Raw genomic sequence first — 22,615 nt, forward strand, 5'->3', positions numbered from 1 at the left:
CGGACACCTGGACATCACCACCCAGTTCTGCCTCAGAAACGTCAGATCGCAGGGAGATCAACGGTGGCGACAGCAGCAGAACTGAAGCACACAGAGCCGCGATTCAGATAAGGAACACGATTAAGACGACACTCCTAGTTGATGTTTCAGGAAAAAAGAATGAATTTTTAATACCAGAATCTGACAACTATCATTTGATAATCACCAAGAATAGCTTTTTGAAAGCCAATCTTATATTTAAATCACCACCAGAAGCTTATTTTAATAGAGACAAACTCATTGTTTTGAATTGTTCTGATCATTTTGTTCTGGTTTTGCCACTGGCAAAGACCTCAGACCCGAACTGACACTAAACACCCAACTCGGCAGTGTCATCTGAAACACTGCGGTGAGTTCAACAGTGGTGTTACAGATTACCTCGGAACGCTACCCACATCTCCCTTCGCAGATCCCCAAGCCGCTAGTCAGGGAAGATGCTCGTCTACGCCATCACCACCTGCCAGCTGCAGACGGACAGTCTACGCCATCACCACCTGCCAGGTGCAGACGGACAGTCTACGCCATCACCACCTGCCAGCTGCAGACAGTCTACTCCATCACCACCTGCCAGCTGCAGACAGTCTACGCCATCACTACCTGCCAAATACAGACAGACAGTCTACGCCATCACCACCTGCCAGCTGCAGATGGACAGGATCAGATCACCTGGGAAGAGCTCCCTGCACAACACACTCTTCCTAACACCTTCCCAAACAGAGACCTCACCAGTGATGCCTTCTCTAGCATTCCCATGGCAGAGAGCTGGCAGATCCTCTCTCTCAACACATTCCCATGCTGCTTCCTCATTTCAGAAAGTGAACTCCTTGACCACACCTCACCTTCAAGTGCCAGTGTGTAGGTCTGATCATTTCATTACTTTCTCAAATGGCTAGCTCTGAGGCAGTGAGTGTGAGTCAAGAAAGTTCCCCACAAAGATATCCAAGGAATGCAGGGAGAACTGCATCTTCTAGGAAGCTACAAATGAAATCATACCCACATGAGAAAACTCCAGGCACAAAGAAGTGTGTTAGGTACAGACTGAGGTCTTGCTCCAGGTACAGCTTATGTTTACGGGGGGTGTGCGTGGGAGGAGGGTTAGGGGTAGGTAGGGGTAGGAGGGGTATAACAATGGGAAACTAAAGCAATCAAAGCATAAACAAAAGGCATAAAGCATTCTGATAAATCAGAATCTTTATGTGCAAAACAGCAAACAAAATACCTAGGAATATCCTTATCAAGAAAGAGCCTGTAAAAACATAGAAAAGGCTTTTGTTAGTACAATAGAAAAGAAAAAAGAAAAAAAAGGGAAGAGGGATGAGGGGAAGAGAGAGAAGAGAAAAAATACTTAAAAGAGACAAATTTGCTAATAAGCCACATGAATTCAAATGGACACTGAACAAAAGGAGAACTCCATGGGACACAACTTGATAGAGGGCTCACAATGACATGGGATCCCTCTCCCGAGACTTTTAGTTAAAGAAAATGCTGGCCGAGAAGGCAGTGTGGACGGGCCAGCGTTATGGTGTAGGGCTAAGCCACTGTCCGTGATGCCAGATTCCATATGGATACTGGTTCAGGTCCTGGCTGCTCCGCTTCTGATCTAGCTCCCTGCTAGTGCAACCAGGAAAGCAGCAGAAACTGGACCACATAATCTGGCCCTTGGACCCACACAGAGATCTAAGGGAGCTCCTGCCTCCTGTCTTGGGTCTGGCCCAGCCCTGGCTGTTGGGGCCATTTGGGGAGTAAAGCAGTGGATGGAAGACCTTTCTCTCTCTCTCTTTCTCTTTCTTTGTAATTCTGCCTTTCAAATAAATAAATAAACCAATCTTAAAAAAAAAAAAGCAGGGGGCTGGTGCTGTAGCATAGTAGGCTAAGCCTCTGCCTGCAGCGCCAGCATCCCACATGGGTGCCACTTTGTGACCCAGCTGCTTCACTTCTGATCGGGCTCTCTGCTGTGGCCTGGGAAAGCAAGAGAAGATGGCCCAAGTGCTTGGGCCCCTGCACCCACATGGGAGACCTGGAAGAAGCTCCTGGCTCCTGGCTTTGGATCAGCTCAGTTCCAGCTGTTGTGGCCATTTGGAGAGTGAATCAGCAGATGGAAGACTTTATCTCTGTCTCTCCCTCTGTCTGTAACTCTACCTCTCAAATAAATTAAAATAAAAAACTTAAAATAAAAAGCAATGTGGAGACAACTTCTACCAATATTCAGAGTATCAGGAATTGTTAGAAGCTGCTATGGAGTTAAGGGGAAACCAAGTTAATTAGTTAACATAAATGTGGTACTGGGGAGAAAAGATATAATGGTCCTTGTCAATTATACTCTACCATCAGTACTTTAGAAAAGCCCTCTAAGGCAGACATGTAAGATAATTAAAATTAAACTGAAGTTCTGTAAGTTCAACTTTAAACATCAGAACAAAAGCTCTTCATCAGACTCCGTTTAACAACTCACCATATGAAGCTATGTACCCTAAAATACAAAGACTGATGTCTTTTTTTAAAATTATTTATTTATTTGAAATGCAGAGTTACAGAGAGAGAGGTCTTCCATCTGCTGGTTCACTCCCCAAATGGCTCCAAAAGCCAGAGCTGGACCAATCTGAAGCTAGGAGCTTCCTCTGGGTCTCCCACATGGGTGCAGGGGCCTACGCACTTGCACCATCTTCTACTACTTTCCAATATACTACTTTCCCAGGCCATAGCAGAGAGCTGGATTGGAAGTAGAGCAGCTGGGACTCTAACCAGCTCCCATATGGGACGCCTGCACTGCAGGCAGCACCTTCACCCACTATGCCACAGCTCCAGCCCTTGATATCCACTTTTCATTGAACATTCTAAACTACAGAGATAGTTCACATGCCCAGTTTTCTCTAAAGGTTTGAGCTGTGTGCATTTACCCAGTGTCAGTAATATCTGGTTCCAAACCTGTTTATGTTAGCTGTACTTATTATTATCTAATTTAATTAAATATTAGGCAAACCTATTAAAAATGAAAGCAAAAAAGAATTTCTATCAAAACTAAGTGAAATATTTTCAAAAGATTTGATAACTTCACATTGTTCAAAAATGTTGCTGGAGGTCGTGGGCAGCCCATATCGGTGCTGGTTCTAATCCTGCTCCCTGCTAATGCACCTAGAAAAGCAGCAGAGGATGGCCCAAGTACTTGGGCCCTTGCACCCACATGGGAGACTCAGAAGTAGCTCCTGGCTCTGGCCTGGTCCACCCCTGGCCATTGTGGCCACTTGGGGAGTGGAGGAGCAGATGAAGATCTTTCTCTGTCCTTTCCTCTAACTCTTTCAAATGAATAAAAATACAATAAATCTTCAAAAGAAAACGTTGTTAAGGAGTGAGTGTTTAGCCTAATAGATGATTGGGTCCCACACTGGGTTCCATGCCCAGCTCTGGTTCCTGACTCCAGCTTCCCATCATGTAGTCCCGGGAGGCGGCAGTGATGGCTGGAGTAACTGGGTTCTTCCACCCACCTGGACTACATTCTTGCTTCCTGGTTCTGGTCCTGTTCCAGCCCTGGCCAATGCAGGCATGTAAGGGTGAACCAGCAGACAGAAACACAGAAACATTCTCTCTCTCAAATAAAAAAAAAATTTTTTTTTTTTACAGGCAGAGTGGACAGTGAGAGAGAGAGAGAAAGGTCTTCCTTTTGCCGTTGGTTCACCCTCCAATGGCCGCCGCAGCTGGCGCGCTGCGGCCAGCGCACTGTGCTGATCTGAAGGTAGGAGCCAGGAGCCAGGTGCTTTTCCTGGTCTCCCATGGGGTGCAGGGCCCAAGCACCTGGGCCATCCTCCACTGCACTCCCTGGCCACAGCAGAGAGCTGGCCTGGAAGAGGGGCAACCAGGACAGAATCCGGTGCCCCGACCGGGACTAGAACCAGGTGTGCCGGTGCCGCTAGGCAGAGGATTAGCCTATTGAGCTGCGGCGCCGGCCTCAAATAAATTTTTAAAAATTCATATAGCTGGGGCCGGCACAGTGGCTCACTTGGTTAATCCTCTGCCTGTGGCGCTGGCATCCCATATGGGTGCCAGTTCTAGTCCCGGTTGCTCCTCTTCCAGTCCAGCTCTCTGCTGTGGCCCGGGAGGGCAGTGGAGGATGGCACAAGTGCTTGGGCCCTGCACCTGCATGGGAGACCAGGAAGAAGCACCTGGCCCCTGGCTTTGGATCGGCATAGCACCAGCAGTAGCAGCCATTTGGGGAGTGAACCAAGGGAAGGAAGACCTTTCTATCTGTCTCTCTCTGTCTATAATTCTACCTGTCAAATAAAAAAAATTCATACAGCTGTTAAGTTTGGGTAAGATAAAAAAGCAGGAAATGAGAGGGCAGTTACTTAGCACAGCAGTTTTTTTTTTTTTTTTTTTTTTTTTGACAGGCAGAGTGGACAGTGAGAGAGAGAGACAGAGAGAAAGGTCTTCCTTTTGCCGTTGGTTCACCCTCCAATGGCCGCCGCTGCAGCCGGCGCACCGCGCTGATCCTGGCAGGAGCCAGGAGCCAGGTGCTTTTCCTGGTCTCCCATGGGGTGCAGGGCCCAAGCACCTGGGCCATCCTCCACTGCACTCCCTGGCCATAGCAGAGAGCTGGCCTGGAAGAGGGGCGACCGGGACAGAATCCGGCGCCCCAACCGGGACTAGAACCCGGTGTGCCGGCGCCGCAAGGTGGAGGATTAGCCTATTGAGCCACGGCGCCGGCTTGCACAGCAGTTAAGATGCCAGCTAAGCTGGCCGGGGCCGCGGTTCACTAGGCTAATCCTCCGCCTAGCGGCACCGGCACACCGGGTTCTAGTCCCGGTTGGGGCGCCGGATTCTGTCCCGGTTGCCCCTCTTCCAGGCCAGCCCTCTGCTGTGGCCAGGGAGTGCAGTGGAGGATGGCCCAGGTGCTTGGGCCCTGCACCCCATGGGAGACCAGGAAAAGCACCTGGCTCCTGGCTCCTGGCTCCTGCCATCGGATCAGCGCGGTGCGCTGGCCGCAGCGCACCAGCCACGGCGGCCATTGGAGGGTGAACCAACGGCAAAGGAAGACCTTTCTCTCTGTCTCTCTCTCTCACTGTCCACTCTGCCTGTCAAAAAATAATAATAATAATAATAATAATAATAATAATAATAAAAAAAAGATGCCAGCTAAGACTCTGGCTTGACATGGCGGCACCCGTATCACAGAATCTGGGTTTGACTAGCTCTGTTCTAATTCCAGCCTCCTGCTAATGCACATTATGGGAGGCAGCAGGTGACGGCTCCGGTACTTGGATCGCTGCCACTCACGTGGGAGACCTGGACTGAGTGGACTTCAGCATGGTCCAACCTCAGCTGGTGCAGGCATTTGGGGAGTGAACCAGCAAATGGGAGATTGGTGACTTTCTCTGCCTTTTAAATAAGATAAATAAGTAAATGATTTTAAAAAGAGAAAAATGATAAAATGTTTATGATAAATGATCAAAAGTTCAAAAGATTTTCTTCATAGGTCTATAATTCTTGGCCCACCAAACTGAAAATTAGATGATGAATTATGGGTGTGGTTTTGCAAGAAATATGATCAGAATTCCTTACAATTATAGAAAAGGCCTTGGCCCCAGAGCAAGAGCTTAATAAATATGCATGCATACAGTTTAAGTTAAAACACAAATGTTTAAGGTGTCTCTATTTTATTATTTTTTACTTCAATCAACTTTTTGGATTAACTGACCGTAAGCTTCTACTAAACCGGATAAGCTGCTCTAACAGAGCCTAATTCATTTCCTGCAGCACCTGACCTGCTGCTGAGCACAAACCAAAGGATTTTTCAAGGTCACTTGAGGCAGGCAAACAGCATAACCAGCACTGTAACCAAATACCATCTTTCCTCATGTATTTTCTTAACTACTCTAATAGGAAACTGATGATGTATTTTTCATAGTTGCGAGGAAAATGTGGTGGTGAATGCCAGCTGAACTCTGGTTCCAAATGTCTGGCAGGAGACAGAAAGTTAGGTGGAGTTGCTGCTGAGCCCAGAGAAACAGCATGGGCCTGACTTTGCCCAGGGATCCAGGGATGGCCCATGGCTCCCTCTAGATCTCTACCACACAGCTCCCCAGACTGCACACCCTTTCACACTCCTACAGCCACTGCCAGCTCCTCTCAACCACGCAAAAAAGAAAAGGCACGAAGTGGTTTCTTTTTTCCTCTTTCCTATGCAAAACTATAATACAAGGGAAGAAACTGATCCTTGCCAGGACGCTTCATCCTGTTTCTATCTTCTCCAGACGGAGCAAGTTTCTCAGGGACAGACCGAAGCAGAGAAGTCCTGTTTCCCAGCCTCAGGACCGAGTGGAGTCCCCTACAGAGATGGAGATGGACTCTCCCATCCAAACTCCTGGGTGAGGTGCCAGCCCAACATGGGACAGCAGAATGGCTGTCTTTATGCATTATTTATCATCGTGTGATAATAAAACAGCATTTTAAGAGAAACCAGTTTAAAATCAAAAGTAAAATTAAAATCATTATTTACAGCAGCCAGTCCTGGTCCCCTTTATTTACAAATGAGAATGCAAGCAAACACTGAGAGGCCGAGCCCAGACCAGCAGGCAAGGACTGAACCCGAGACGTCGGGAGGGCGCGTTCCATGACCACAAGGAAGGCAAAGCCTTCCTCCACAGCAACCGCTGCACGCAACAGTTCACCTTAGCAACAGTGAACGTGTCCTTTCAGGCCCTAGGCAGCCTGTTGGGTTTATTTTTCTGATTTTCCTTTACAAAACTCCAACTCCACACGGGAGCTTGATGGTCACAAACATCTGTCTCCAGTTCTCTTTTGTGTTGTTGGAGAGTGAGCGGGGGAAGGGGGGGAGAGGGACCTGCTTCTGCAGGGGCACCGGGAGTCACTAACGAGTGAGGAACACAGGGGCATCTGTCTCCCCGCTCCCCGGAGCACACCACCTGCTAGAGTTGTGGGAAGACTTCAGGTACTTGGCGGAGATGATGTTTAGGGAGAGGATGGCATCCACTGCAGCTTCGTCCACCTCAGGCTTATTCCTAATCCGGCCTGAAAGAAAGGAGAAAGAAATCAGGTATGGTCAACTGGAAAACAAAACAGAGATTCGTCAACCCATTACGTCCCCTGTCCTATATATGATACCCATCAAGATTTAAACTGAGTAATAAATAGACCACTTATGGTAAGTGAATATTATGCACTGAAATATTCACAGCACTGAGAATTTGGGACTCAGTGGGTTAAATTTCTGGGTAACTTCAGGCCTGGAGGCGTCTGCTTAGCCTGGGGCCCTGCTTTCTTCCCCTTTACTTCCCACTTTTTCCCACGAGTACCTATAGTGCTCCCCTCACCGCTGTGAGACCTGGGCACAGATGTGTACCTACAGTGCGCCCTCACTGCTGTGAGACCTGGGCACAGACGTGTCCCTACAGTGTCCCCTCACTGCTGTGAGACCTGGGCACAGACGTGTACCTACAGTGCTCCCTCACTACAGTGAGACCTGGGCACAGACGTGTACCTACAGTGTCCCCTCACTACAGTGAGACCTGGGCACAGACGTGTCCCTACAGTGTCCCCTCACTACAGTGAGACCTGGGCACAGATGTGTACCTACAGTGCCCCCTCACTACAGTGAGACCTGGGCACAGACGTGTACCTACAGTGTCCCCTCACTACAGTGAGACCTGGGCACAGACGTGTACCTACAGTGCCCCCTCACTACAGTGAGACCTGGGCACAGACGTGTACCTACAGTGCCCCCTCACTACAGTGAGACCTGGGCACAGACGTGTACCTACAGTGCTCCCTCACTACAGTGAGACCTGGGCACAGACGTGTACCTACAGTGTCCCCTCACTACAGTGAGACCTGGGCACAGACGTGTACCTACAGTGCCCCCTCACTACAGTGAGACCTGGGCACAGACGTATACCTACAGTGCTCCCTCACTGTTGTGAGACCTGGGCACAGACGTGTCCCTACAGTGTCCCCTCACTACAGTGAGACCTGGGCACAGACGTGTACCTACAGTGTCCCCTCACTACAGTGAGACCTGGGCACAGACGTGTACCTACAGTGCTCCCCTCACTACAGTGAGACCTGGGCACAGACGTGTACCTACAGTGCTCCCTCACTACAGTGAGACCTGGGCACAGACGTGTACCTACAGTGCTCCCTCACTGCTGTGAGACCTGGGCACAGACGTGTACCTACAGTGCTCCCTCACTACAGTGAGACCTGGGCACAGACGTGTCCCTACAGTGTCCCCTCACTACAGTGAGACCTGGGCACAGACGTGTACCTACAGTGCTCCCTCACTACAGTGAGACCTGGGCACAGACGTGTACCTACAGTGCTCCCCTCACTGCTGTGAGACCTGGGCACAGACGTGTACCTACAGTGTCCCCTCACTACAGTGAGACCTGGGCACAGACGTGTCCCTACAGTGTCCCCTCACTACAGTGAGACCTGGGCACAGATGTGTACCTACAGTGCCCCCTCACTACAGTGAGACCTGGGCACAGACGTGTACCTACAGTGTCCCCTCACTACAGTGAGACCTGGGCACAGACGTGTACCTACAGTGCCCCCTCACTACAGTGAGACCTGGGCACAGACGTGTACCTACAGTGCCCCCTCACTACAGTGAGACCTGGGCACAGACGTGTACCTACAGTGCTCCCTCACTACAGTGAGACCTGGGCACAGACGTGTACCTACAGTGTCCCCTCACTACAGTGAGACCTGGGCACAGACGTGTACCTACAGTGCCCCCTCACTACAGTGAGACCTGGGCACAGACGTATACCTACAGTGCTCCCTCACTGTTGTGAGACCTGGGCACAGACGTGTCCCTACAGTGTCCCCTCACTACAGTGAGACCTGGGCACAGACGTGTACCTACAGTGTCCCCTCACTACAGTGAGACCTGGGCACAGACGTGTACCTACAGTGCTCCCCTCACTACAGTGAGACCTGGGCACAGACGTGTACCTACAGTGCTCCCTCACTACAGTGAGACCTGGGCACAGACGTGTACCTACAGTGTCCCCTCACTACAGTGAGACCTGGGCACAGACGTGTACCTACAGTGCTCCCTCACTACAGTGAGACCTGGGCACAGACGTGTACCTACAGTGTCCCCTCACTACAGTGAGACCTGGGCACAGACGTGTACCTACAGTGCTCCCCTCACTACAGTGAGACCTGGGCACAGACGTGTACCTACAGTGCCCCCTCACTACAGTGAGACCTGGGCACAGACGTGTACCTACAGTGCCCCCTCACTACAGTGAGACCTGGGCACAGACGTGTACCTACAGTGCTCCCTCACTACAGTGAGACCTGGGCACAGACGTGTACCTACAGTGCTCCCCTCACTACAGTGAGACCTGGGCACAGACGTGTACCTACAGTGCTCCCTCACTACAGTGAGACCTGGGCACAGACGTGTACCTACAGTGCTCCCTCACTGCTGTGAGACCTGGGCACAGACGTGTACCTACAGTGCTCCCTCACTACAGTGAGACCTGGGCACAGACGTGTACCTACAGTGTCCCCTCACTACAGTGAGACCTGGGCACAGACGTGTCCCTACAGTGTCCCCTCACTACAGTGAGACCTGGGCACAGACGTGTACCTACAGTGCCCCCTCACTACAGTGAGACCTGGGCACAGACGTGTACCTACAGTGCTCCCTCACTGTTGTGAGACCTGGGCACAGACGTGTCCCTACAGTGTCCCCTCACTACAGTGAGACCTGGGCACAGACGTGTACCTACAGTGCCCCCTCACTACAGTGAGACCTGGGCACAGATGTGTACCTACAGTGTCCCCTCACTACAGTGAGACCTGGGCACAGACGTGTACCTACAGTGCCCCCTCACTACAGTGAGACCTGGGCACAGATGTGTACCTACAGTGTCCCCTCACTACAGTGAGACCTGGGCACAGACGTGTACCTACAGTGCCCCCTCACTGCTGTGAGACCTGGGCACAGATGTGTACCTACAGTGCCCCCTCACTACAGTGAGACCTGGGCACAGATGTGTACCTACAGTGTCCCCTCACTACAGTGAGACCTGGGCACAGACGTGTACCTACAGTGCTCCCTCACTGCTGTGAGACCTGGGCACAGACGTGTACCTACAGTGCTCCCTCACTACAGTGAGACCTGGGCACAGACGTGTCCCTACAGTGCCCCCTCACTGCTGTGAGACCTGGGCACAGACGTGTCCCTACAGTGCTCCCTCACTGCTGTGAGACCTGGGCACAGACGTGTACCTACAGTGCTCCCTCACTACAGTGAGACCTGGGCACAGACGTGTACCTACAGTGCCCCCTCACTGCTGTGAGACCTGGGCACAGATGTGTACCTACAGTGCCCCCTCACTGCTGTGAGACCTGGGCACAGACGTGTACCTACAGTGTCCCCTCACTACAGTGAGACCTGGGCACAGACGTGTCCCTACAGTGTCCCCTCACTACAGTGAGACCTGGGCACAGACGTGTACCTACAGTGTCCCCTCACTACAGTGAGACCTGGGCACAGACGTGTACCTACAGTGTCCCCTCACTACAGTGAGACCTGGGCACAGATGTGTACCTACAGTGTCCCCTCACTACGGTGAGATGCTGGGCACAGACGTGTACCTACAGTGTCCCCTCACTACAGTGAGACCTGGGCACAGACGTGTACCTACAGTGTCCCCTCACTACAGTGAGACCTGGGCACAGACGTGTACCTACAGTGCTCCCTCACTGCTGTGAGACCTGGGCACAGACGTGTACCTACAGTGTCCCCTCACTACAGTGAGACCTGGGCACAGACGTGTACCTACAGTGCTCCCTCACTACAGTGAGACCTGGGCACAGACGTGTACCTACAGTGTCCCCTCACTACAGTGAGACCTGGGCACAGACGTGTACCTACAGTGCCCCCTCACTGCTGTGAGACCTGGGCACAGACGTGTACCTACAGTGTCCCCTCACTACGGTGAGATGCTGGGCATGCCGCTCATCCTCTCTGAACCTCAGTGACAATAACAATTCTTCCCTTATATGACTGCTGTGAGGATTAAACAAACCAGTATTTTTAGAGCATTCAGAAAAGTCCCTGGCAATGGTAAACATCATCTGACAGTGTGTTAAGTAAAATAAACAAACGTGGGGTTCTTCAGACAAGCCTAGCAACTGCTGCCCCGCACCCCCTCAGCATTTCTGTTGGAAAAGCGTTTCATTTACTTTGTAGATTAGTGCTCCATCTAAAAAATCAACTTTGAAAGGGCTGAAAACCACTGCCCACACAGGCAGGAGTGATCTCCCTCCCTGGGGTTAGTTTTGTCCACTGAATCACAAGAACTCTGTGCAGAGGCCTCAAGGGGTCTGTCAGCTTATGGGGGAAAAATTACATCTTTGTTTTCACAAACTCTAACTGAAGTCTAACATTTCCATTATTGTGAGGGAACACAATAAACCATCAGAGAATTAATGTTACCTGTGTGCTGTGCCTGGCAGAAAGCTATTACACTCATGTAAAATCTTTCTTATTTATCCCTACTTTGAAATTATGGTAATCAGACATACTGCTAGATCTTGTTACTTAATGCATCAATAAAGCAGAACTTACATTGCACATTCACTTAGTATTTTAGCAGCTGAATTTCAATATTATTAGTTTCCTTTGCCGTCCTACTTTATTTTCCACACTTAAAATATAATTGAGGGGGGCAGTGTTGTGTAGAGGGTAAAACCACTGCCCGCAACACTGACATCCCATGTGGGTCCGAGTCCTGGCTGCTCCACTTCCCATCTAGCTCCCTGCTAATCACCTGAGAAAGAAGCAGCAGGTGGCCCAAGGCCTTGAGTCCCTGCCACCCACATGGGAGACCGGGAAGCAGCTGTGGCTCCTGGTTTTGGTCTGGCTCAGCCCTGGCTGTTGCAGCCATTTGGGGAATGAACTGGCAGACAGAATATCTTTCTTTTCTCTTTCTCCCTGTCTTTCAAAATAAAATAAGTCTTAAAAAACAAAAATAAGGCCGGCACCGCAGCTCACTAGGCTAATCCTCTGCCTTGTGGCGCCGGCACACCGGGTTCTAGTCCCGGTCGGGGCGCCGGATTCTGTCCCCGTTGCCCCTCTTCCAGGCCAGCTCTCTGCTGTGGCCCGGGAGGGCAGTGGAGGATGGCCCAAGTGCTTGGGCCCTGCACCCCATGGGAGACCAGGATAAGTACCTGGCTCCTGCCATCGGATCAGCGCGGTGCGCCGGCGCAGTGTGCCAGCCGCGGCAGCCATTGGAGGGTGAACCAACAGCAAAGGAAGACCTTTCTCTCTCTCACTGTCCACTCTGCCTGTCAATAAATAAATAAATAAAAACATAATTCTGAGGCTTCACCACTCCCAAAGGGGTCTATGGCAATAAAAGGGTCTGACCCCGGCCCCAGACTCTCATTCTAAGGCTCACACAATGTAGCCAATATGCTGGCCAGGGGTTCCTGGCTACCTGTATGTTAGATTCTCTTACACAGAAAGTTTGTGTGACAAAAAACACAAAAACTAAGCTTTCTAGTTTATCTTGAATCCATTCAGATCCTTTCCCATAAAGTTAATCTGGTCCCCACAGATCACTCTTGTCAGTCAAGTCCTCTTCCCTTGCCATCACTTTGGTACTTATTCCTCCAATTATTCTGCACATATCTGCCATCTGTGTCTCTGCAACTAAACACCAAACTCATCATGAGCAGAGGCCTGCTTGATGACTGCTCACAGTCTCCAGCACAGACCTGGCCCCACGGTTGTGAGGGCCCGTAACTGCTGGGGACAACACCACCAACAGGGGGAGCTGAGACACAAGAGGAGCTTCAAACTCAAGGCCTCCTTACACCCCGGCCCAGCCTCCCCTGTGGCCTCCCTGCACCTCGGAAGAGCCCGGCTCCTCCTCAGCAGAGGGATGGACTCACCCACCACCAGCTCCCGAACATCCTTCCAGTGCAGCTCACTCCCCTTCTCATGGATGATGGTCACTGTGATCCTCCTCTGGATGCCCTGGGTAATGGAGCAGGATTGCAGTTCAGTGGGACAACCCATTACTTCCTCTTGCTGGCTGTTTTCTGGATTGCTTGGTGTGGGGATGAGCAGGAAGGAAGGTACAGGGGGAGGTGTTGCCCACACCTTAATTCTAAACAAAAGGGCTGAGGAATAACTGGAGTCTGGTACAGTTTCAAGACAGATCCCATGATTGAATATTCCCAAGTACAGGATCCCCAGCTCCATGTCCACTGGGACAGAAGCCTTTTTGAGCAATGACGGAATCTACTTTTGATTTACCCAACAGGGGACCTACACTTACTTCAAAATCGGATTTTTAGCCCAGTGAGCAATCATCCTCTACTCTCATTAACAATTTTTGTCTGTGAAAGCAAGGAAGTTCCAAAAACCAGGAAAAATGTAAAAATAACAGTAATTAAATGAAATAAATCCTTTTAATATAGTTATTCTAAAATATTTTTAAATACAAAAGCAAGGGTAGACCTAAGCCAAGGTCTGAGGAAGAAACATTAAAAAACAAACATACAGGGGCAGCTGTTGTGGCACAGTGGGTTAAACTACCGCTTGGGATGTCCACGTCCCGGATCCGAGTGCCTGGTTGAGTCTGGACTACTACATGCTTCTGATCCAGCTCCTTGCTTATATACCCGGGAGGCAGCAGATAACTCCCTAAGTGCTTGGGCTTGGGTTTCTGCCCATGTGGAAGACTCTGATGGGGAAGTTCCTGGATCCAGGCTTCAACCTGGACTAGCCCTGGCTATTGCAGATATTTATGGAGTGAACCAGCAGATAGGAGCTTTCTCTCTCTCTCTCTCTCTCTCTCTTTCTCCATGTCCTCCCCTTCTCTCTCCATCACTTTGTCTTTCAAATAAATAAATAAGCTAAAAGCAAACAAAAGCCTGAACATATAAAGGAAGGGGGGCAAGACCATGCCCCTGGCCTCCCGCCCCCATCCCTGAAACAGAGCTGAAAAGCAGAGTTATTTTTCTTATTCTAAACTCTTATTGGTGCTCCCTCCTATGCCCTACTTTGTTCCCAAATCAGTACCTGGTGAAGCAAAAATGTCCCCTGGCAGGGCAAGCCTGCGGTGTGGTCAACCACAGCTGGGATGTACCTATAAAAACAGAGATGCAAAAGAAAGAAGTAAGTGCTCCTTTATCAGCAAGGTCATTCCTGGCTCTGCAGTCCAGTGCTCTGTTTCTCTGAACTCCGACCTCATGCCTTCCTCTTGCAGGCTGGCGTTTAACCGTAGTTATTTGCCTTCTCCACAAGTCCACACCCATCATCCTTACTAGACTGACACACTCAGAACAGGTAACATCTTTCAGTTTCACCCTAGCTCCTGCTGTAAATATTACTCAATAAGTAACATTTAACTACAGTGGCAATTAAAAGGAGATAAAAACAGATAATTTCAGATTCTAGACATTTTTTAAAGATCCAGAAAGCAATTAATTCAGCAGAAACCTGCTGCTCCCCTGTAATAGAAGTTATAATCTTATTATAGATTTGTCAAATTCCTAAAAGCAATGTCACTACTGACAACTACACATGTACACAGGGGACACACAGATCCACCCTCTAGCAAGGCAGGCCCTTAGTAACGGCTCTGATGGGGGCTCACAGTGTTGCACACAGAGGAACCTTGGGATGACATTTATCTCCTAGCCTTTACATAACTGATGCAGCGCCTTGCTTGTTTCAGGAATAGAATCTCTTTTATTTTTCTCCAAAAGCATTTTAAAGATGACTACAAACAATATCCCTATTATTCATTACTATAATAACAGAACTTATAGACAGGAAGTAAGCTGATGTTGATTACTCTGATCTAGAACAGTGTTCTTGACTGGTGGTGATTCTGACCCCTAGAGGACATCTGGCAATGTCTGGAGGCATCTGTGGTTGTCGCATCTGGAGGTACTACTGGCATCCTGTGAGCAAAACAGCCTACAAAGCACACAACAGCCTCCACCAGCCCAACAAAGAATTATCTGGCTCAAGATAGGGGACTGTTCTGCCTCCCACCTCCTCCCTGAGATTAGTAGTGAAGTCTGGACTCTGTTCTGTGCAATAGTTTCCCTCTGCTCTGCTTCTGATAAAACCCACCACACAGGTCGTCTTCCCTTGGGATGAAATACAGTATGATCTTACTGTTGCTAACAAGAGAACAAATTATTACACTGGCTAGTCTGTTCTTTGACAAACATCTAATTTAAAGAAAAATACGAAGCTCACCACAATTGAATTTAAAACTGGAATATGACATTGAAATGATTCATGAAACCAAAATACAAGAAGAGAGACTCAATATTATATTCTCTAATGTGAATCACCTTGGCTTATTTAAAAATTTGGAGAGGCCGGCAATGGTGCCACAGTGGGTTCAGTGCTGCCGCGATGCCAGTTTCCCAGATCATATCAGAGTGCCAGTTTGGATCCCAGTTGTTCCACTTCCAATCCAGCCCGGTAAATGAGCCTGGGAAAGCAGCAGCAGATGGTCCAAGTGCTCGAGCCCCTATCACCCATGTGGGAGACCAGGATGGAGTTCCTTGGCTTCTGGCTTCAGCCTGGCCCAGTCCCAGTTATCGTGGCCTTTTGGGAATGACCCAATGGATGGAAGATTGATGGATCTCTCTTTCTCTTTCTCTCTGTCACAGGCAGAGTGACAGAGGAGAGACAGATCTTTCATCTGCCGGTTCACCTCCCAAATGGCTGCAATGGCTGGGACAAGGCCACGCCGAAGCCAGGAGCCAGGAGCTTCTTCCGGGTCTCCCACATGGGTGACAGGGCCCCAAGGACTTGGGCTCTCCTGTGCTGCTTTCTCAGGCACATTAGTAGGGAGCTGGATCAGAAGTGGAGCAGCCAGGACTTGAACCGGCTCTCATATGGGATGCTAGGACTGCAGGCCATGGTTGTAACCAGCTGTGCCATGGTGTCAGCCCCAATAAATCTTTTTAAAAAATAAATAAAAATTTAGAAAGTTGGACTTACTCTCCTGTAGGCTCCAGTTCACTGATCTCGAACCAAACCAGAAGATCATACTTGCTCATGCTCTGGCCAAGGCTGGTTTTGCTCATGGTGTTTAACTTGGTAGCTGGAACTTTTAAAGTTTGTAGAAAATGTCAAAATCTGGTCCAAAAATATTCAGCAAAAGCTTAAGTTTTCTAATGTCAATATTCAAGAACACATTTTAGAAAAATAGCAAGAGTCAGGGGATGGCTTTCAATGCAAGAGACACAGAGAAACTTCAGTATCAACTTCACTAGTACCTCTGAATTCAGAAAAAAGAAAAATTGACAGTAAGTTGCTTTTTCCCTCTCAACAAACTGTGTCCAAAGATGAGAACACAGGATGTGCTCACAAAACCATTAAAAAAACTGTCCCATCCTAGAATCTTAGTCTGTGGCACAGAATCACATCCTAGTGATAAGGAAGAGGCCACACGGTCACAGCTCAAAGTAGGGCGGTCCATGGAGACTTGTCTTTCACCCCTGGAGTTCCCAGACTTCCTTGCACGTAACAGTCACCTGGGGGTCTTAAAGATGGCAAAGTCCAGGCCATATTCCAGGTAATGAAATCACAAACTCAAGTGGTGGGGCACAGTTCTTCCTCTGTGAGGTTTGAAGCTTCCCAGGGGATTCCAAAATACAGACAACTTTGGGAACCAGTTGTCAAATTTATAAGCCCAAGATTCTGTAAATGATTTTATGGTACACACATTCTTCAGATTCAATGTATTAACTGCACTGATGCTATGGAAGCTTGCCTCCTCATTTACAAAATGCGAATCGTAACAGCCTGCTACCTTGAGGATCCACTAATACCACGTATATGATGGGCTGGTAAACATCTTCAAAATTAAAAATACTACTGCAAAGACTACAGGCAAATACACGAAGCCCCTCACCCTTAGGCTGATGTGAAAGAGGTCCAAGTAGAGGAATCTCTCTGAAGGAAATGCGATACAATCTTGACAGTGTGCTAAACTCTACATTCAGCTCAAGGAGCAAAAAGGTATGTTGGTGCTTCACACACAGTGAGCCAGGCCTTAGCACAAGCCCTGAGGCTGGTTCTACATCTAAGGCAGAGCTAATTTAGCTACTAACCATCTCGTTTGGGTACCCTCTCGCTGTGGCAGCTGGGAACTGGCAGAAAGAGAAAAGGCGGCAATGGGTCAGCCTCATTCTGGAAGGCGGCCACGGCGGAGGATGCAAGCACGCTGGCGTGCTCGGAAAATGTGTCCAACACATGCACATTCACATAGCCAGACATGAGAAACCGAATCAGCTCAATCTTTCTTTCATGGTCTGAAGGCAGATGAGGTGAGGAATCAGAGGGTGGAAAACGAGCACAGGGTGGGGTAGGAATTTGGCAAGTGGGCCACGAGGAAAAGGGGTAGAAATAAACAAAGAGAAATCAAAACAAGATAATTGAGGAGGAACAAGTCTGGTGTTCTACTGTACAGCAGTGTGATTATAGTCAACAGCAGTAATGTGTTATGTCCATCAAAGTAGCTGGAAGAGAGTATTCTGAATGTTCTCTCCACAAAGAAATGGTAACTGTTCAAGGTGAAGGATACGCTGGTCCCTTCATATAGACATACATGTATTACCCAGTGTACACAGGTATAAAAACACCATACTCTATCTCATAAATATGTACAACTGTGATGTGTTCATCACAAAAAAAGCAAAACAAAACAAAACAAAAACAAACTTGGGCCAGTGTTGTGGCGTAGCAGGTTAAGCCATCAACCTGTGATGTTGGCATCCTACACTGGAGCACTGGTTCAAAGTCCTGGCTACTCTGCTTCCAATCTAGCCCTCCGTTAATGTACTGGGAAAGCAGTGTAAGACGGCCCAAGTACTCGGGCTCCTGCCACCCATGTGGCAGAGCCAGATGGAGTTCCAAGCTCCTGGCTTTGGCCTGGCCCAGCCCAGCCATTGTGTCCATTTAGGGAGTGAGCCAATGGATGGAGGTTCATTCGTTTTCTCTCTCTCTCTCTCTCTCTCTCACTATGCCTTTCAAGTAAATAAATAAATCTTAAAAAAAGAAATTAAGAAAAACAAAATAAAATTTAAAGATAATTGAACATGCTGAATAAATACAATATGCAAAGAAATGCCTTGTCACCTAACAGCTACAGGGAGTTAAACACAAAGCAGAGATTTTGTAACCCAGAGATTATCAAAATCTGCAATTAGAAGACCAGAGAACTGGCAGACAGAGCCCTATTGTTTCTTACTTAATTTAAACCAGGAATTGAGACTTCTAGTTTCATCTGATATATTCAATAGGTACAGGAATATAAGGAGTCTTCAAAAAGTTTGTGGAAATATGTACTAGAAGAGAACTGCATGGATTTCAAAATTTCTGGTACCAAAGTAAATATATTTATTAAATTATGAATTTTTTTTCACTTTTATTTATTTGAAAGGCAGAAACAGACAAAAAGAGACAAACAAAGAGAGATCTTCCATCTGCTGACTGAGTTCCAGTTGGGCAAAGCCAAAGCCGAGAGACCAGAAGTCCTCTACGTGGGTGGAAGGGACCAGAGCACTTGAGTCAACACTGCTGCTGTCCAGGATATGCACTAGCAGGAACTGGAGTTAGAAGTGGAGCCTGGGGCTGGCGCCGTGGCTTACTTGGCTAATCCTCTGCCTGCGGCGCTGGCATCCCATATGGGCATCAGGTCTAGTCCCGGTTGCTCTTCTTCCAGTCCAGCTCTCTGCTGTGGCCCGGGAGCGCAGTGGAGGATGGCCCAGGTGCTTGGGTCCCTGAACCCCCATGGGAAACCAGGAAGAAGCACCTGGGTCCTGGCTTCGGATCGGCACAACGCCAGCCATAGCGGCCATTTAGGGAGTGAACCAAGGGAAGGAAGACCTTTCTCTCTGTCTCTCTCTCTCTCTCTCTCACTGTCTATAACTCTACCTGGCAAATAAAAAAAAAAAGAAAAAGAAAAAGAAAAAATAAGTGGAGCCAGGATTTAAACCCAGAAGTACTCCAACCATGGTGCCAAACACTAACACCTTTTAGAATCTCAGTCTTGGGCCTATATTGTGGTGTAGTGGGTTAAGCCTCTCATTCCATGTAGGCACTGATTCGTGTCCCAGATGCCCCACTTTTGATCCAGCTTCTGCTAATGGCCGGGAAAAGCAGTGGAAGATGGCCCAAGTGGGCCTCTGTCTCCCACATGGGAGAATCAGAGGAAGCTCCCAGCTCCTGGCTTTGGCTTGGCCCAGCGCTGGCCAGGGAAGACATCTTGGGAGTGAACCACTGGATGGAATATTTCTCTGTCTTTCCTTCTCTCTGACTTTCAAAACAAATAAATTAATCTTTAAAAAAAAACCCTCAGTGTTATTGGCATTTATTTTTTATTTATTTATTTACTTCTTTGAGAACCAGAGGGACAGAAACAGAGACAGGGAGAGAACACTCCCATCTGCTGATTTACTCCCCAAATGCCTGCAATAGCCCTTGGCTGGGGAAGGAAGGCAGGAGCCCAAGGAACTCAATCCAGGTATCTCACGTCCGTGTTGGAACACAACACCTGATGCATCACCACTGCCTCCCTGCCCTGCACCAGCAGGAAGCTGAAGTCAAGGGCTGGAGGCAGAATTCAAACCCAGGCACGCCAACATGGGATGCAGGCACCTTAACCTCTAGGCCAAATGATTACCCCGAACCTGATCTTTTTATTCCATTTTCCACGAACTTTCTGAAGCACCCCATACATAGGCTATACAGAAAAGGAGTAGGAGTTCAAATATGATTTTTATCTGAAAGTCACTCATAGTTAGAGATGTGACAACACAGAGAATATCGTGCAAAGGATGCAGTTAGTGCTTACCTGGCTTGGAGAGTGGCATTGGCGGAGGGAAGAATCGTCGCGATGGCTGAGGAGGGCTACAGAAAAAGGAAGAGAATTTTCTCAGCACACAAAAGTCAGATGTTGATGTGAAAGGGAAGCTTAAACTGCCTTTAAGGAGGGAGATTTTATGCATTTTTAACTCGTGAATAATATCAGACACTAAACACAATCCCACAAAATTAAACAGGCTCAAATATTTTGATATAACTCCCCTTATAAATTTTAACTAATAAGGAAATTCTTTTTTTTAAAGATTTATTTTATTTATTTGAAAGGCAAAGTTATAGAGAGAGGTAGAGAGAGAGGGAGAGAGGGAGAGAGGGAGAGGGGGAGAGAGAGAAGGGGAGAGAGAGAGAGAGAGAGAGAGAGATGTCTTCCATTCGCTGGTTCACTCCCCAAATGGCTGCAAAGGCTGGAGCTGAGCGAATCTGAAACTGGGAGCCAGCAGCTTCTTCCAGGTCTCCCATGTGGGTGCAGGGGCCAAAAGACCTGGCTGTCCTCTGCTGCTTTCCAGGTGCATTAACAGGGAGCTAGATCAGAACTGGAGCAGCTGGGACTCTAACTGGCACCCATATGGGATGCTGGCACTGTAGGCCAGGGCTTTAACCTGCTTTGTCACAATGCTGGCCCATAAAATTTTTATTAACCCTTCCATCGTCAAAAAGTCTCCGGGGCCAGTGTTGTGGTGTAGCAGGTAAAGCTGCTACCTGCTACACTGGCATCCCATATGGGCGCAGGTTCAACTCCCAGCCTCTCTACTTCTGATCCAGCTGTGCCTGGGAATGCAGAGGAAGATGGCTCAAGTCTCTAGGCCCCTGCCATTCACATGTGACACCTGAAGAAGATCCTGGTTCCTGGCTTCTGCCTGGCCCTGTTCTGACCATTAAGGCCATCTGGGGAGTGAACGAGCAGATGGAAGATCTCTCTGTCTCTCCTCTTTCTCTGCACCTCTTTCAAATAAATAAATAAATAAATAAATCTCTTTTTAAAAAGTCTCCATTGTTGTACTTGTTTATTTATTTATATTTTATAATTTATTTAAAAGGCACAGAGATGGAAAGAGAGATTTTCCGTCCACTGGTTCACTTCCCAAATGCTCACAACAGCTGGGCCAGGGCCAGGCTGAAGCCAGGAACCTGAACTCCATCTGCATTTCCCAAGTACTCCCGGGCTGCACATAGCAGGAAGCTGGAGCCAGGAGCAGAGCAGCACAGGATGTGGGTTGCCAAGCGGCATCTTGATCACTATGCCAAACGCCCAGCCATCCTCCTCAGTGTCGATGACTCCACTTGGAGCTTCTCAACCTTGTGGGTCGTTAGCAACAACTACACAAATTTCCACGGTATATCCATATGACCTCAACTTTCTACCCTAGTCAGTCTCTTCCTACGAAAAGATGGCCTTAAAGGTCACTTGGTTAGGTGGCTAGGAAAAGGTGATGAAGTTTCTAAAGAGGAAATAGAGGGTAAGACATAAAACTGTCACTAAGTTCTATTAATCCTCAAAGACTCTTCCTTTCCAGAAATTGAGGAGTTAAAAATCAACAGCAACAACACAAATCTTTGCTCATCTGGTCCAAACCTGTTAAGGTCCTGTCCTTGCAGATGAAGTGGGTGCTGCTGATAATGCCCAAAGACTTCAAATACAATAGGCTTGGTTTTGATATAGTCCACAAACGATTCGGTGACCTCCACTGCAATCTAAGGGGAAAGCCAAACAAGACTAATAGAAGACTTCCAGGAGAACATACACATCTTTGTTTCCGCCATAACTTGAGCACTACTGACTGCCAATCTGTGCTGGGCATTTCCCACGCAGACCTCCTGCACCGCAAGGCCGAGGCTCCCCTCTGGAGCCCTTTTAGAGGAACTCCGCCTGACCGCGAGCCTGTAAGACCCTCCACCACTGGCCCCAGCGACCTAGGCCTCTGCTACCCTTCACTTTCTGTTTTCACTCAGCACACCTGCTGCTCCTTCCACCTGCTCTTTCTTTTGTTTGGCCTGAGGACTGCCCCAGGCTGTAGTCCAGCCTGGAAGGCCCTTCCAGGATTCCGTCTGTGCATCTAAGTCGTCCCTATACTTCAGGCCCAGCTCAGATTGGCACAGCAGTAAGGAAAGCAGGTACTGACTGTGGACTATGTGCCAGGCACAATGCCAGGTGCAATCCACCTCTTCTTACCAACACCACATCCTTCAGAGAGCTCCCACCTCCTCTACCCCCGCAGAACAATTGACTTAACAATCTCTTTCCATGTGGAGGTAACTTTCTCTCTCCACTCCCTCCCACTGAGTCCAATGAGTCCTCATGTCTCTCTCCTGTGCTATGTTGTTTACACTTGGATTTTATTTCCCCGTCATAATTCTAAGCTCCTTGGGGGCATCTGTGAGTCACTGGTATTCCCCATGTGTCAAAGCAGTTGGTGAGCATTTACCAGGGAGGTGCAAGCTCATATCATCCACCATAAAAAATGCCAAGAGTGTATTTTGTGTCTGTCTGTCCTTTCATCTCTTACTTTTTGCAGGAAGCATGGACAGCAGACAATGAGCGACAGTTTCACAGAGTAATGAAATCCTGGACAGCAGAGCCCTCTCTCTCCGGGTTCTAATCCCATCTCTGCCTCTTTCTTAGCTCTGTAACTTGGGGGTAACTTTAACTGCACCATGCCTCAGTTATCTCAGCTGTAA

General features: G+C 48.5%; 1 protein-coding gene across 15 annotated transcripts in view; it reads right to left on the reverse strand.

Moving 5' to 3' along the window:
• The window catches only part of KIF1B (kinesin family member 1B), a 174,757-nt gene that overhangs the window by 20,312 nt on the left and 131,830 nt on the right, over positions 1-22,615 (reverse strand). For all 15 annotated transcript variants that reach the window (XM_089301499.1, XM_089301493.1, XM_089301492.1 and 12 more), the window contains 6 exons: positions 21,513-21,631; positions 19,911-19,966; positions 16,052-16,160; positions 14,105-14,171; positions 12,970-13,054; positions 6,957-7,062 (listed from right to left, as the gene is read on the reverse strand). In XM_089301499.1, coding sequence (XP_089157625.1) covers positions 6,957-7,062; positions 12,970-13,054; positions 14,105-14,171; positions 16,052-16,160; positions 19,911-19,966; positions 21,513-21,631 — 542 coding nt within the window. The remainder of the gene's footprint in view (positions 1-6,956; positions 7,063-12,969; positions 13,055-14,104; positions 14,172-16,051; positions 16,161-19,910; positions 19,967-21,512; positions 21,632-22,615) is intronic.

The sequence above is a fragment of the Oryctolagus cuniculus genome, chromosome 7 (assembly GCF_051225735.1).
Source record: "Oryctolagus cuniculus isolate XC-2025 breed Fujian yellow rabbit chromosome 7, ASM5122573v1, whole genome shotgun sequence".
In the NCBI taxonomy this organism is placed as follows: Eukaryota; Metazoa; Chordata; class Mammalia; order Lagomorpha; family Leporidae; genus Oryctolagus; species Oryctolagus cuniculus.